Source organism: Impatiens glandulifera, chromosome 6, assembly GCF_907164915.1.
Source record: "Impatiens glandulifera chromosome 6, dImpGla2.1, whole genome shotgun sequence".
NCBI classification, from domain to species: Eukaryota; Viridiplantae; Streptophyta; class Magnoliopsida; order Ericales; family Balsaminaceae; genus Impatiens; species Impatiens glandulifera.
The window spans coordinates 33402676-33419951 of record NC_061867.1 but is presented as its reverse complement, the minus strand read 5'-3'; the positions used below and the strand labels follow the sequence as shown (position 1 = coordinate 33419951).

Here is a 17276-nt window from a genome sequence, read left to right as displayed (position 1 = left end):
CTCCGGCGAACTACGATCTGACTGGCCGGCCGGCAACAAAGGTTTGATCATATGACCTCATCTTTCATATTCTATTTCATTCACATTGATCCATATTCACTCTTCTTATACATTCAGAAGAACTAGCGAATTGAATTTTCAATTTATTCATTTCAAATCTTTAAGAGTCTGCACTTATTCCAAATGGGAAAATATCTTATAAAAATTGAAGGGTTCGGAAAGAGGGTTCAATCAGAAGTCGGATGACCCGTCAAATGTCAAAGTTTTAGTTCCTTTCATCTAAAACCCCTTGTTTCTAGAACAACTTGATTAACAATATTTGATTTGAATCTTTTGATTTGACTTTGTTGTTTAGACGATCAAGATGAGTGAAAATGATGGTGAAAGAATTGTATTTGTAACTGTTGGGACAACTTGTTTTGATTCTCTTGTTAAAACTGTGGACACTTCACAAGTTAAAGATGAACTATATAAGAAAGGTTACACAAAACTAGTCATTCAAATGGGACGTGGAACTTACAATCCGATCAAGGTAGGTTATATAATCATTCTCTTGTATTAATTCGTGAACATTCTGTAGTTTGGTTGGTTATTCATACAAGATCATAGAAAATGCATCTATTCCATTTGCAGTGTAGTGGAGGAAATGGATGCTTGACTATAGATTACTTTACCTTCTCTTCCAGTATAGTTGATCATTTGAGATCAGCATCTCTTGTAATCAGTCATGCAGGTAAAACAGTCTTATGTTTCATCATATTTTCTTATCTGAGTAATTTTATACTTTGGATATTCATATCAAATGCTATAATTCAGCTGATTTGTATGCACAATACAGGATCTGGAAGCATATTTGAAAGTCTGCGGCTTGCTAAGCCTTTGATTGTTGTGGTAAATGAAGATTTGATGGACAATCATCAAAGTGAGCTTGCTGAGGAGTTGGCAGAAAGAAAACATTTGTTTTGTGCAAGACCACAAACTCTTCAGCAGACTATTCAGTGTATGGATCTGCAGTCTCTTATTCCTTATCATCCGGGCAATGCCAAGTCAGTTTCCGAGCTAATTAACAGGTTTCTCGGATTCCCAGAGGATTAATGTAGCCTAAACATGCGAATGGCCTTTTTTTCTTCATGTGCTAAATACAGTTACAGATATATCAGTAATAGATGACGATACTTGATAAAATGTTTTGAATTATGTTTTTCTTCATTGATTCAGGTTCTTACTAGTTACAATCAAGAAATAAACTACATTATATTGATGCATAATATGTATTGAAGAACATGTTGTTGGGTAACTCATGCATATATATCCCAAATTTGCTATCACTAAGAATAGTCTCATTTGAAATTGAGATTTATCCCAAATTTTTTGTTGTAAGATGATCCTATTTATAGTTGTAATCCTATTGAAACTAACATTAATGAAACAGAAAATCCAACTATAATTTTTCCAATGTATCTCAAGTCTCAATACTCTCCTGTTTCTATTAGGTCTATTTTCTCTAAATCAATTTTATTGTAGAGTAGAATTATTATTTTTATTTTATTATTATTATATTTATTTTAGAATAGAGTATAAACTGTACTGACCTTGACCTGGTAAGTTTCTGGTATTGATTCCAAGTTAATAATAACATATTTAAATAAAATAAAACAATCTAAATGAAAATAGTAGAAAAAATTCTAAGTGAAAAAATTGTATAGTAAGAGAGAAGTTTGAAAAAAAAATTTCATTATCCAACAAATTCGAAACTTTCTTTACCGAGTCAATAATGAAAAGTGTTATTTTAAACTAACTATGCTAAATTAAATACAATTTAAATATATATTTTTTAAACTTTCTATATATATAAAATAAATAATTTAAAATATATACATGCATAACTGGGTTGATGTTGAAAGTATATGTTAAATAATTATAATTATTAAAGATAATAAATTAAAATATCAAAGTGTTATATTTCAAAATTTATTATTTTTAATAATAAAAAAAGATGCAGTATACTTGTTCTAACTATTTTTTGCTTGGGTTAATCTAACCATTTTATTTTGAACATTTAAATTTTAATCAACTAGGTCTAGATCTAAAAAAAAGTATATATAACTCTTTATCATAGTTTCATCTAATTAGTTAGGGTTAATTAGTTAGGGTTTTCTCAATTGAACTTTTGGCATATTGATAACCTGCATAATGACTAACCCAGCACTTATATGCCAGTGGTCAGTCATTACTCGCCAACGCCATATTACAGTTCGATGCATATTACAGTTTGATGAAGGCGAAAAATCATCTATTTCTGTTGTGGTTAACGAAGATAATTCGGACTTCTTTTCTTTGGGATAAAAACACAAAATTGAGTAATCTTTTTAATTCTTGAGCACATATATTTTTCCTTTTTAAGATTATATAGTTCTTAACATTATGATATATTTGCTTTTATTACAGATTTAGAGAGACCGAGGAAGAAACAGAGAGATCAATGGATCATTTGAAAATTGTTTTTTCATAATTTTCCTTCATGTTTGTTTTTATCAATCTTTAGAATTATCTGTACATCTTTGTGGTCTCCGCCTCCTTTGATTCTCTCATTTTTATTCGTCTAGATTTGACGTAGGATTTGGAATTTCATGCGGAATGGAGCCTTTGATTGAGCTATGCGACTTGATTGCGAAAAATCCTAATAATTTCAGAGAGAAACTCTCGTGGATGTGCGGAAGAGGTGCTTCGAATGAGGTTCTTGTTTCTGGATCTCCTCGCGTGACTCGTCCACAAGTCAATGCGGTCGTTGTCGTTGCCAGATTTCTTTCCAAATGTCCTGACAACAGTGATATCCGGTCCGAGACACTTTGATGGAAATGCACCACAACTGTAAACAACAAATGCGGAATTTATCCTTCGTTTGACAACACTTTCCCAAATTGTTTAAACCCGTGAGGAAGATAACAAATAGGTATGCACAAATTCAATCAACACAACCCTTAAAACAGTGAGTAACACACCAAGCAAGCAAACACACAAACAACACAAAATTTTAGCGTGGAAAACCCCTCAATGGGTAAAAACCACGGGACACCTAGTGCTGCTTAAAATCCACTATCACCAGCAAGAGAGCAATATAAAAAATCTTCTCTAGACAATACTAGAGGCATAAAAATTCGTAATACCCTTGGAAACATGCACATCAAGGATATAGAAACAATCAAAGATCAAGAAAAGAAGAATATCACCAAAAATAACTACTACTATTCCGGCAACAAAGCCCCGACCTCCATACCTCAGAATTTGATCTCCACCTTCCAGAATGTTGGCCCAGAAGTTGTGAAGCTGCTGTCCAAAAATTAGGACGATCCAACGGTGCAAACTCCAGCGATCATAGAAACACTAAGACTGCTGGAACTTGAAGTTTTTCCCTCTTTTCTTTCTTGATTTTTCTCTCTCATTCTCTTGCTCTTATTTCTTGCAAAAGAAGCTTTCTCCCCTTTTTATTTTGCTCCCAAATAAGTGAATTAAGTGGGGGCCCAAGATGGGCCTATTTGCTGGGCTTTTCCTCATGGACTAAGGAAACAAAAACCCAACAAATCTCCCCCTTTTCCTGACTATGAGGAAGAGTTCGCCATCCTGGCGATCGTACAACACACTTTCAACTTTTCCCTTGCCAATGCCTTTGTCAACATCTCGGAACCATTATCATCAGTGTGAACTTTATCAAATTCAGACAACCCATCTTCAAGAGATTCTCTAATCCAATGATATCACACATCAATATGTTTCGTTCTCTTATGAAACATGGAATTCTTAGCAAGGTGTATTGCAATTTGATTATCACAAAGAATCACGTAGAGCTGTTGCTTGAAGCTAAGCTCCTAAAGAAATCTTTTCAACCACAATAGTTCTTTGCAAGCTTCCTTTGCTGCCATATAGTCAGCCTCTATTGTCGATAAGGCCACACACTTTTGCAATCTTGATTGCCATGAAACAGATCCCCCTGCAAATGTCATTAAATATCCAGAAGTGGATTTCATGTTATCCTCATTTCCAGCCATATCAGAATCTGTGTATCCCATAAGCACCGGCTTTTCATTTCCAAATGTGATACCCAATTTGGAAGTGCCGCGCAAATATATGAGAATCCATTTAACTGTTTCCCAATGCTCCCTACCAGGATTTGACAGAAACCGACTAACAACACCAACTGCATGAGCTAAATCCGGCCTTGTACACACCATAGCATACATCAAGCTACCAACCGCTGAGGCATATGGAACCTTATCCATATCTTCAATGTCCTCCTTTGAAGTAAGACAATATTTACCTGTTAGCTTAAAGTTGGTAGTAAGAGGATAACTAACCACTTTAGCTTTGTCCATGTTGAACCTACAAAACACTTTCTCAATGTATCGCTCTTGTGACATGTGCAACTTCTTGGCAGCTCTATCTCGAGTGATCCGTACCCCAAGAATCTGTTTCACTGGCCCCAAGTCTTTCATTGCAAAAGACTTGCTCAACTGCTGTTTCAACTTAGCAATTCTTCCTGTATTCTTTCCAATGATAAGCATGTCATCAACATAAAGCAATAAAATGATGAAATCATAATCACCAAACCTCTGAAAGAAAACGCAATGATCTGAAATAGTCTTTCGGTAGCCTTGCTCCCCCATAACAGACTCAAACTTCTTATACCACTGTCTCGGTGCCTACTTCAGCACATATAGACTTTTCTGAAGTCTACACACATAGTCTTCTTTACTTTCTACCTGAAACCCTTCAGGCTGCTCCATGTAGATTTCCTTATCCAATTCACTATGAAGGAAAACAGTCTTGATATCCATCTGCTCAACCTCAAGATCAAGACTGACCGTTAAACCGAGAACCACCTGAATAGAACCCATCTTCACAACCAGAGAGAAAATCTCATCGAAATCAATACCTTTTTTCTGGCTGAATCCTTTCACCACCAATCTAGCTTTGTATTTGGGTTTTGAGGTGAACTCATCAGTCTTCACCTTATAAACCCACTTGTTCTTCAATGCTCTCTTACCTTTAGACAAGTTCACCAACTCATAAATATTGTTCTTATACAAGGAATCCATCTCATCTTGCATAGCTTCAACCCATTCTTTCTTGTGCTCATCTTCTATAGCTTCTGCATAACACTCTGGCTCCCCCTCATCAGTGAGAAGAACATACTCATTTGCAGAATAACGTACAGAAGGATGACGATCTCTCGTAGACCGTCTAAGTGAAACACATGGTGGCATGTCTAGAACTAGTAACTCTAGATGAACAACTTTATCTACATCTTGTTCTTGAGCATCAACATCATCAACACCATGGTCATGAATAAAAACATCATCTCCAACCTGTGAGTCAACATGTTGTAGAGGAACTGAACCTAAATCAATAAGATCATCACTATGTCGAGGAGTTGTCTCTGTCTTCTTAACAACCTTCAAAATTTGATCTTCAATAAACACAACATCCAGGCTTCGAACAAGCTTCTTCTGAACTGGATCATAAAGCCTGTATCCAAACTCATCATCACCATAGCCGAGGAACGCGTAAAGCTTAGACTTCACATCGAGCTTTAACCTTTCATCTTTGGGAATATGCACAAATGCCTTGCATCCAAAGACTCGCAAGTGACTGTAAGAAACATCTTTGCCGCTCCAAACCCTGTTAGGAACATCAAACTGCAAAGGAACACAAGGGTTAGATTAATAACATGCACCTCCGTGTTCAACGCTTCACCCCAAAAGGAACGCGACAACCCTGAATGTGAAAGCAAACATCTGACTCTCTCAACCAATGTTCTGTTCATCCGCTCTGCTAAGCCATTCAACTGTGGTGTCTTTGGAGGAGTCTTTTGATGCCAAATACCATGCTCTCTACAGTAAGCATCAAATGGCCCAATGTATTCACCTCCATTGTCTGTCCGAATACACTTGAGCTTTTTTCCAGTCTCTCTCTCAATCGAGGCATGAAACTGCTTAAACACATCTAAAACTTGATCGTTAGACTTCAAAGTATAAAGCCATACCTTTCGGGAGTGATCATCAATGAATGTGGCAAAATATGAGCAACCACCAAGTGTTTTTGTCTTCATAGGACCACAAACATCGGAATGAACAAGATCAAGTATGTTCTCTCTTCTGTAGGGAGGATGGCTCTTGAAGGAAACTCTGTTTTGTTTACCTGCAAGACAATGAGAACACCTTTTCAACTGGACATCATTTACAACTGATAACACTTCCTTCTTTGACAATAAAGCCATGCCTTTTTCACTCATAAGGCCAAGTCTCTTATGCCATATCTTAGTCATGTCAGCATTCTACACAGTATTAACAATGCTCTTGTAGATCTTCGGTTGTACCACATACAACTTTGAGCACCTTTTACCTCTTGCCACGATCAAAGAACCACGAGTGAGTTTCCACAAACCATTACCAAAGTAGTTGTTGTAACCATCATCATCAAGTAAACCTGTCGAAATCAAATTTAATCTCATATCCGGGACATGTTTTACATTTTGTAAAACCATCTCCATCCCTGTATCAAATTTCAAACAGACTTCTTCAATGCCAACAACCTTTGATAGCCCACTATTACTCATCTTGACATCACCAAAATCACCTAGAGTGTAAGATGAATAAAAATCTCTTCGTGATGTAACATAACACGAAGCTCCACTGTCAATAACCCAACTCGCCTCATCATGCGCAAAGTTCACCAAATTATCATCACAACAAACAAAGAAATCATTAGTGATAGTATTCACTTCAACATTGTCACCTCCATCATCATCTGTCCTTTGATTGTTGTTTTGGTTTGTAGTTTTTCTTCTTGTTCTCTTTCTTTGTCTGTCTGCAGAACTTTACTGTGTGCCCCTTTTTACCACAATAGTAACAATCAACATTAGCATACTTCCCTTTACCGGAGTTGCTAGTACCACGTTGATTTCCTTTGTTACCTGGACCTCTACTTTGACTTCTCCCCCGCTTTTCAAAGACCAAGACATCTGATTGTGAAGAGGAACCCTATGACTTTCTTCTCATATCTTCATTCATAACACTGCCTTTATCCAATTCCATGGTGATAATACCATCCGATATAGAGTTGGACAAGGATGCCCTAAAAGTCTCCCAAGAATCCAGTAATGTACCAAATAGCGAAAGACCTTGAATCTCATCATCAAACTTGATACCCATTCTTGAAAGCTGATTCACAATGTCCTGAAATACATTTAAGTGGTCTGTTTTGTACTATAACTTGATCAATTTCTTAATCAAAAACAATTTATTGTTCTCAATCTTCCGAGCATACAACTGTTCAAGCTTGTTCCACAAGGTACGAGCATGTGTCTCCCCAATAATATGATTCAACACATTATCCTCCACCAATTGCCGAATATATCCACAAACCTGTCTTTGCAAAATAGTCCATTCTGCATCAGTTTTATTTTCAAGTTTATCAGTAGCAAAAATAGGTAAGTAATAATCTTTCACATATAGGAGATCTTCCATTTTTGCCTTCCAAACATGATAATTAGAACCATTCAAATTAATCATCCTACTTGTATTAGTTTCCATCGTTCAAACAGCTCAATTCACAAATAAGCAACCAATGCTCTGATACCACTTTGATGGAAATGCACCACAACGGTAAACAACAAATACGGAATTTATCCTTCGTTTGATAACACTTTCCCAAACCGTTTAAACATGTGAGGAAGATAACAAATAGGTATGCACAAATGCAATCAACACAGCCCCTAAAACAGTGAGTAACACACCAAGCAAGCACACACACAAACAACACAAAATTTTAGCATGGAAAACCCTCAATGAGTAAAAACCACGGGACACCTAGTGCCGCTTAAAATCCACTATCACCAGCAAGAGAGCAATACAAAAAGTCTTCTCTAGACAATACTAGAGGCATAAAAATTCATAATACCCTTGGAAACATGCACATCAATGATATAGAAACAATCAAAGAACAAGAAAGGAAGAATATCACCAAAAATAACTGCTAGTGTTCCGGAAACAAAACCCCGATCTCCAGACTTTAGAATTCGATCTCTACCGTCCAAAATGTTGACCCAGAAGTTGTGAAGCTGCTGTCCAAAAATTAGGACGATCCAACGGTGTTAACTCCGACGATCATCGAAACACTAAGACTGCTGGAACTTGAAGTTTTTCCCTCTTTTCTTTCTTGATTTTTCTCTCTTTCTCTTGCTCTTATTTCTTGCAAAAGAAGCATTATCCCCTTTTTATTTTGCTCCCACATAATTGAGTTAAGTGGGGGCTCAAGATGGGCCTATTTTCTCAATCCGGATCTTCTGCTACTGATTCCCGTGTTCCCCTGTTGCGGACCAAATCAAATTGCAACTTTATTATTATATTAATAAAGGCCCAATTACCTATTGGGGCTCGAACTTTGAGCATTTTTACCATATGAGGCTCGAACTTTGATTTGAGCCATATGAGGCTCGAACTATCAAAGTTTGGCCCATTTGGGGCTTTTTAATAAACAGAGATTATTCTCGTTAATTTAATATGACATGGCATTTTTAATAAAAATAAATATGCCAGCTGTAACTTGCACCCACACCCACACAAAAGGAAAAAATCTCATCCTTATTAGTCTTTCTCTCTCTTCATCTCTTCTATGTTTTCATTGTTCTTCATTTCTTTCTTGGCCGGCCTTTCTTTTTTCATCTTCTTCACTAACTAATCCGTTCAATTAGTGAATTGTGTGAATCTTCCATGAAATATTACGACTAACTATTCCGAAAACGAAGGTTAATATTCTTCACGCGTCCCTCTCTATCGATTTAGGGTTTGATTTGCAATATTGAAGACGTGTTTTAAGATTTACAACGATCGATTCGTATTTTAGGTTTTACAGATTGTTTGAGTAAAAATAATTTTTCCCTTTTCAGCTCGGATGATATTTATTTGAAACACTATTTTAGGAGAGGAAATCTTTTCATCAGGAAGAACTTAAGAGGTCTGGTTCATTGTTGGTTAGGTTTATATTAAATTCTTAAGAACTCATTGTTTGTTTGAGGATATGCAACCATTTCCTTGTTATTTATTCTGAAAGGGCCTTAACTGATGAAAATTTATCCCATAACCTGTTCCCATATAAATTAAACAAGAATACTTATGATCTGAAAAGTTGAAAGCGGCCATGCGCAACTTGAGATTGGCTCAAAACCATGCTGCATCTGATCATAAAAGACTAGTTCATGAAGGATGGATTCTATATGATACGGGAAACATAGAAGAGGCGTTATCCAAGGCTGAATTGTCGATTTCAATTCAGAGATCGTTTGAAGCTTTTTTCCTCAAAGCATATGTTTTAGAAGATGCGGTTCTTGATCAGGAAAGCTCGTCGCTTGTCATAGGATTGTTGGAGGAATCTCTTAGATGCCCTTCTGATGGTCTTCGGAAAGGACAAGCAGACGACAATCCCCTGCATCTGCCTAGACTATTTTTGATCCAATTCTTTTGAATTTTAAACGATTGTTTGGTTTAATTTCAGGCATTGAATAATTTGGGAATCATTTACGTGGATTATGGGAAGCTGGAACTTGCGGGGGAATGTTATTCAAAGGCTCTTGAGATCAAACACACTAGAGCCCATGAAGGGCTGGCATGGGTGTATCATCTAAAGAATGAAAGAAAAGTGGCTTACAAAGAAATGACGAAACTTATAGATAAAGTAGAGAACAATGCATCGGCTAATGAGAAGAGATTGGAGTATTGTGAACGCGAATTGTCCAGTTTGGATCTAAGTATGGTCACGCTGTTGGATCCTCTGAGGACTTATCCATACAGATACAGGGCAACAGGTAGAACTAACTCATCAAACTTTGGCAAAAAAAGGAAGAAATTATATAACACTAGTTTTTTAAGTGGTGACAGTTTTGATGGATGAGCAAAGAGAAATGGAAGTTGTGGAAGAGTTGACGAAAGCCATAGCATTCAAACTAGACATGCAAATGTTATATCTTCGGGCAGCATTCTACGAATCAATGGGGGAATTATCTCTCTTAATTCGTGATTGTGAGGCAGCTCTTTGTTTGGATCCGACGCACAAAGACACCGTGGATATGTACAATAGAATGCGAATTCAATCCCAATCTTAGAGATACATGAACCGCCTTTTCATTATAAGGAATATGAATTTTGAAAAGCGAGACAATTCGATTAGCAATTTGGTCCATTCAATTGATAGATGAACCACATTCCATTTTAGCTTATGTAAATAGATAAAAGCAGTAGAGTTGTTGATGCTTTTCTTTCTACTCCTACTTTAAATTTTCATATTTGAAATGTATCAAAAGACCTCCAACAAGAAAATGAAAAAGAGTTGTTGGCTTACATGAACTTCTGTATTCTCAACCAGCTTAATCGCTCAGCTATTTTAAGTGATAAAGAGATTTTATAAGAGATCAAAAGTCTTGAATTCGATAGAATAAGATAACTTGAAATTGATTAAAAAAGAAAAAAGACATAACCGAGTCTTAAGAGAATGAGTATACAAAATTAAAAAAATGTGACACGTTTATTTCATATATAAACTACATAAATACTAATCAATTTCTCCTTCACAATAATTTTCCTCCTTCAGAATAATTATTTGCAAATTCCTCCTTCACAGTAATTTGAAGTACAATTTTTCTGCTTCTCTTATTCTTCCATTGCTTCTCAACTAGTACTTCATAAACACAAAAATACACTAATTCCCCTTCCACAAAAATACACTAATTCCCCTTCCTAGCATGACTGAGCTAGTTAGTCAAATTAACTTCATAGAGTATTTCATAAACACAAAAACACACTAATTAGTCCTTAATTAGTCATCAGCATATCAACATTAACAAAATATACAAATAGTCATCAGCATATCAGTATATCAAAATATACAAATAGTCATCAGCATATCAGCATATCAGTATATCAAAATATACAAATAGTCATCAACATATCAGCATACTCCCTTCAGATGCATTATTCCTTTGAGATGCATTACTCCATTGAGATTTTCCAAAATACATTTTCTTCTTTGTAACTATCTCTTGAAGTTTTTGAGAGGTTATGGCTGATTTTCCTTTAAACATAAGACCTTGTGGCTTAATTCCATGACTTGGTTCCGTAGCACCAATCTTCAAAACACTAGAGTTTCTTGATGTTGGTACAGTTGTTGTTCTTCTCTCAAATTGGCATGCTTGTAGAGCTGCTCAAGGTGCTACACTAGGAGAAAATGCCCGAGGTGCCACAATAGGATAAGCTGCTTGTGTAGCACCAATCTTCAGAATACTAGAGTTTCTTGATGTTGGTATTGATGTTGTTCGTCTCTCAAATTGACGTTCTTGTGGAGGTGCTCTAGGTACCACACTAGGAACTGCTCGAGGTACCACACTAGGAACTACCATTGGACGTGGTCTTGGTGCTCGAGGTGTCACAATAGAAGTTGCTCGAGGTGCCACAATAGGAACTGCTTGAGGAGCTTGTGCACATGGTATTGGTGCTCGAGCATGTGCAACACTTGTACCCGTTATTGATCCCAATTAAATATTGCAAAACTCAACATCAAAGTATTATAAAATTTATCGACAAATACAAGTAATAAGATAAGTGGTGTACCTTCACTTTAAGTGTCTCTTCTTTTTGATGTTTGACATTCACTTGGATCAAGTATCATTTCCGATTCTACAAGAAAACATAATTTATTTAACTAAGTATCAGGTTAATGATGAACAAAACAAATATATACTATAAAATCAAAGTGTACCTCTTATCCGCAATTGAGAAGCAATTCCACCACTAATAATTTTTTTACAACTTTTATTGTGTCCTTCTTGACCACATTTTCTGCAAACCATTATTCGTCCAGCTCGCCCTCTTGGTCCACTCACTTTTGGTTCTTCAACGCCTCTCTTTCTTTTAATCTTTTTTCTACCCCTTCTTTTTTGAACATTAGGTGGTTGAATCAAAGGAAATCCTTCACAATGTGGTTTCTAAAATTCCCTCCCACTCAGCTGTTTAATGACATTGCCATATACCTTCTTGAACGCTGACCGTTTATACCAATCTGATATATAATCCTCAAGATGCCACCGTAATGATAAATGGCACAAACACTGTGTGCACAAGGTATACCTGTGAGTTGCCACAATCTACATGTGTAACTTCTTTCTCTAATGTCTATGGCATGTCTATGTTTTCCCTCAGTAATCTCATACCCAAATTCTCCGTTAAAGTCTAATGTGCACCTATGATATCTTGCTTTTGCCTATTCTAACCTTTGCATTGCTACTGGAGAAATGTTTCCAATCCAATTCATCTATAGCTCTTTCCTTAAACGACAAACTCTTCTCATTATCATCAATTGAATGTGCTCCAACATGTTAATAATAGACATACACCTACTTGGTAATATCCATGAATTAAATGTTTTTGAGATATTGTTGCCTATCATGTCACACTTTGAATCCTCTTGTAAGTATGCCTTTGACCATCTCCTCTCGGTAATTCGGATGGCAGAAGCACCATCTCCTTGCTTGGTTTGTTCTAGTATTCTCAAATTGGCATCAAATTGTTCTGGATAGGTGGATCGAGCACACCTCCAAAAAACAACTTCAAATATTCATCCATATTTCCCGCTCTAGCCCAATTAGTATACCAATGACGACAACAAAATCTATGCTCCGCATTTGGTAACAATTCTGCAACAGCTCTTATAAGTTCCTAATAAATGAAAAATAAATAAAATATCAAATACAATTCAAAGTAAAATTCATTGAATTGGACAAAAATCATACCTTTTGCATGTCTGATATTATGCTAATGTTATATTTTTCTTGTAAATGAAGATCCTCAATGAGAAGCTTAAAAAACCATTTCCAACTTGCCCGACTCTCTCCTTCCACCACAACCCATGCTATCGGAAACATGTGATCATTTGCATCTCGACCAACGACAGCAAGTAGTTCACCTTTGCATGTTGTTTTCAAAAAACAACCATCATCCCCAATTATTGGTCTACAACCATTAATCCAACCACTTTTACATACCTCAAAACACACATACATTCTATGAAATCGTGTTTCATCGGTGGTTTCATCTTTGATGGTGTTGAGAATAAATGTACCACTATTCTTTGATTGTAGTTCTTCCACATAGTTCCATAACTCCCTAAAGTTTTTCTTGACGTCGCATTCAATTTCAGCCAAAACTATTTTTTTGGCTTTATTCATCAATGAACAACTGACATCACAATTCAAATCCTCCCTACAAAGTTGTTGTAGTGTTTTTGCAGAAATGTCTCTTTGGGTTAAAATTCTATTACGGAATTTCATTGCAACATACTTTGCAGAGACCAAAGTGTTCCTGTTATTAGAATAACAACGGTGTTCAGGACGATAGTTCTTTACAATCCTTTTTTTTTTTCTGAATTACCCATACTTGGAAAAAATACCATGAACATCCTTCTTTACTACATTTTACCCTCATTCTATAAGAGTCTTGTTTTATCCACTTTAATCTCACTCTGCTATCACAAGAATAATCTATTATAGCATCCTTTATCATTTGTTTTGATTCAAACACCATGCCTACAACGAACCTTCCTTCACCATCAACAGAAGAGTTGAATTTTAAATGATTAGTTTGTTGTCTCTTTACTTGATGAGATACTACATCATCATAAAGCCCCTCATAATCACTTTCTTCACTACCACTCCACAAATACATGCCTAGGTCGTTTTCATCAAAATATTCAGAAACTTCATCTTCATCATCTATATCTTTCTCATCCACCTCAATTTCATCATCATAATTTGACTCAACTTGATTTTCAATTTCAATTTCCTCTTATTCTTCAAAATTCATGTCATCTTCTTCATCATCACCTTGATATTCACTTTCAATCTCAAAATTGTCCTTAACATTACACTGAATTGGGACATCTTCAACACTTGTCTCAATTTCAACATCTTCTTCGAAATACTCTTCTTCATTCTCCACCTCTTCAATCTCTGTCTCTTCAATACATAGTGGTACAAGTGCACAACTAGGTTGAACTTCATCAATTAAAGAATCATCTTTTAATTCAAGATGAATATCTACCTCAAGACACGTCTCAAAAATATTCAATAAATGTAGCAAATGTTGATCATTGTTAAAAGGCATCAAAGGTGCATTTGGTGGACGATACCAGAACTGAAATTGTTCTTTATTTCTATATCCCAAATATACTACAAAATCCATCACACCCCATAAACAAAATTGATCAACATCCTTAATTGGCATTAGATGTTCTTTTCCATAGTGCAACAGTCGAACAAATCTGCAAAATAAAGTAAAATAAAATAATAATGTAAATATTAAGATAAAAATGTTAAAAGTCATGTAAATGAATTGTATATGTTAAAATGTATTACCGTTTGGAATTTGTGAAAGTTTATCTGGACCAACAATTGTATTTTTACAAGGGTTGTCTTTAGAGCTTTCACCTCTAAAATTCTTCATTTTTCTAATGTAAAACAAATTAATTCTATGAGAAAAATACAACAATTTATCAATATCTGAATCAAATCAAATTATAAGGACGAACATAAGAACACAACTCTTATTCTTTATCTCACAAATTAAAGTATAAGCTATGAACTGAGGCATAGATTGTCACCCCTAAAAACCCCTAAAAACTTTGCTCCCATAAAACCAAATTCTATTTCATTCCAATTGCTTAAATATCTTAAGAATAAAACCAAAGAAACCACATTCTAATAACAGTTAAAAAGTAGTAATACACATGTTTAAGAACAACTATAAAGATATGATTTCAAAACAACCTAATGATTTCAAAACAGCTTAATGATTTTAAAACAGCTTAATGATTTCAAAACATGCTTCAACTTTTCAGATCATAAGTATTCTTGTATAATTTATATGGGAACAGGTTATGGGATAAATTTTCATCAGTTAAGGCCCTTTCAGAATAAATAACAATGAAATGGTTGCATATCCTCAAACAAACAATGAGTTCTTAAAAATTTTATATAAACCTAACCAACAATGAACCAGACCTCTTAAGTTCTTCCTACTGAAAAGACTTCCTCTCCTAAAATAGTGTTTCAAATAAATATCATCCGAGCTGAAAAGGGAAAAATGATTTTTACTCAAACAATATGTAAAACCTAAAATACGAATCGATCGTTGTAAATTTTAAAACACGTCTTCAATATTGCCAAATCAAACCCTAAATCGATAGAGGGAGACGCGTGAAGAATACCAACCTTCGTTGTCGGAATAGTTAGTCGTAATATTTCATTGAAGATTCACACAATTCACTAATTGAACGAATTAGTTAGTGAAGAAGATGAAGAAAGAAAGGCCGACCAAGAAATAAATGAAGAACAATGAAAACATATAAGAGATGATGAGAGAGAAAGACTAATAAGAATGAGATTTTTTTTTCTTTTTGTGTAGGTGTGGGTGCAAGTTATAGCTGTTTTTTTTTTATTAAAAATGCCATGTCATATTAAATTAACGGGCATAACCTCCGTTTATTAAAAAGTCCCAAATGGGCCAAACTTTGATAGTTCGAGCCTCATATGGCTCAAATCAAAGTTCGAGCCTCGTATAGTAAAAATGCTCAAAGTTCGAGCCCCAATAGATAATTAGGCCTATTAATAAATCAAACTGGGTAGGACAGGGGGGATGGAGAATCCGAAATCCGAGTTTCATTTCGGGTTCACCCCAAACGCCGTTAACGGAATGTCCAGTTAACATACGGAATTAATATAATATTAATATGCACCAGCGAAACTAACTTCTCTCCAGGCGCCATGTGAGAAGGAAGGGAGAGAAGCGAAATGAGCGAATCTTACCCCGCCCAGGAGCCCTGGCGCTCATGTAAACCCCCCAACCCACCCATGAAAAGACCATTTACTTATCATGGAAATACACTTACTCATGTATGTAAATATCAAAATTAACAAAAATATAATATTTCTATTTATTAAATAATAATTAAATTTATTAAAAATAATATGCAGCGAAGAAATCTTCGCTTCAATTACTTCATTTTAATTTTTAAATTTTTTATGAAATTTTTATTTACGAGGAGACGCCCAGGAGCGAAGTAATCTTCGCTTCAATTACTTATTCTGAATATAAATTTTTTATAAATTTTTTATTTACGAGGAGACGCTCAGGAGCGAAGAAATATTCGCTTCAATTACTTATTCTGAATATAAATTTTTTATGAAATTTTTATTTACGAGGAGACGCTTAGGAGCGAATAAATCTTCTCTTTAATTACTTATTTTTATATTTAAAAATTTGCAAATTTTTATTTACGAGGAGACCATTCAAAGCGATTCATTCTTCGCTTCAATTATTTTAAACCTAACGTTCATGTAAAACCCCCAACCCACCCGTGAGAAGACAGTTTACCTATCATGTAAGTACACTAACTCATGTATGTGAATACCAAAATTAACAAAAATTTAATACTTCTATTTATTAAATATGAAATAAATTTATTGGAAATGACATGTAGAGAAGAAATCTTCGCTTCAATTACTTATTTTTATATTTAAAATTCCTTATGAAATTTTATTTACCAGGATACGCTTTGGATTATTAAATATTAATTAAATTTATTAAAAATAATATGTAGCGAAGAAATCTTCGCTTCAATTACTTCATTTTATTTTTTAAATTTTTTATGAAATTTTTATTGACGGGGAGACACTTTGGAGCGAAGAAATCTTCGCTTCAATTACTTATTTTTATATTTAAAAAAATTTCAATATTTTATTTACGAGGAGACGTTTTAAAACGAAGAAATCTTCGCTTCAATTATTTTAAACCTGAAGTTCATGTAAAACCCCCCAACCCACCCGTGAGAAGACAGTTTACCTATCATGTAAGTACACTGACTCAGGGAAATGACATGCAGCGAAGAAATCTTCTCTTCAATTACTTATTTTTATATTTAAAATTTTTTATGAAATTTTATTTACGAGGATACGATTTAGAGCGAATAATTCTTCGCTTGAATTACTTATTTTTATAATTAAAGTTTTTTAAGAAAATTTTATTTACGAGGATACGATTTGGAGCGAAGAATTCTTCGCTTCAATAACTTATTTTTGGAGGATTGAAACATATATTTCCCGCTACAATCCCACTCTTCATTTTCATAAGAAACTGTTCATATTCTTCTCTCTCTATCTCCCAGCGATCATCAAATAT

At 34.9% G+C, this 17276-nt stretch overlaps 2 protein-coding genes across 2 annotated transcripts; both read left to right on the top strand.

Annotated features, from left to right (window-relative positions):
* The first annotated feature begins 359 nt into the window (after nt 1–359).
* On the top strand, nt 360–1328 carry LOC124942574 (UDP-N-acetylglucosamine transferase subunit ALG13 homolog). The gene is made up of 3 exons (XM_047483104.1): nt 360–532; nt 634–733; nt 839–1328. Exons 1-3 carry the CDS (start codon nt 365–367, stop codon nt 1093–1095), a joined length of 525 nt encoding a protein of 174 aa, XP_047339060.1. The 5' UTR covers nt 360–364; the 3' UTR covers nt 1096–1328.
* Nucleotides 1329–9195: 7867 nt separating this feature from the next.
* Nucleotides 9196–10156, top strand: LOC124943531 (ethylene-overproduction protein 1-like). The gene is made up of 3 exons (XM_047484029.1): nt 9196–9465; nt 9550–9859; nt 9933–10156. Exons 1-3 carry the CDS (start codon nt 9196–9198, stop codon nt 10154–10156), a joined length of 804 nt encoding a protein of 267 aa, XP_047339985.1.
* Nucleotides 10157–17276: the final 7120 nt, after the last annotated feature.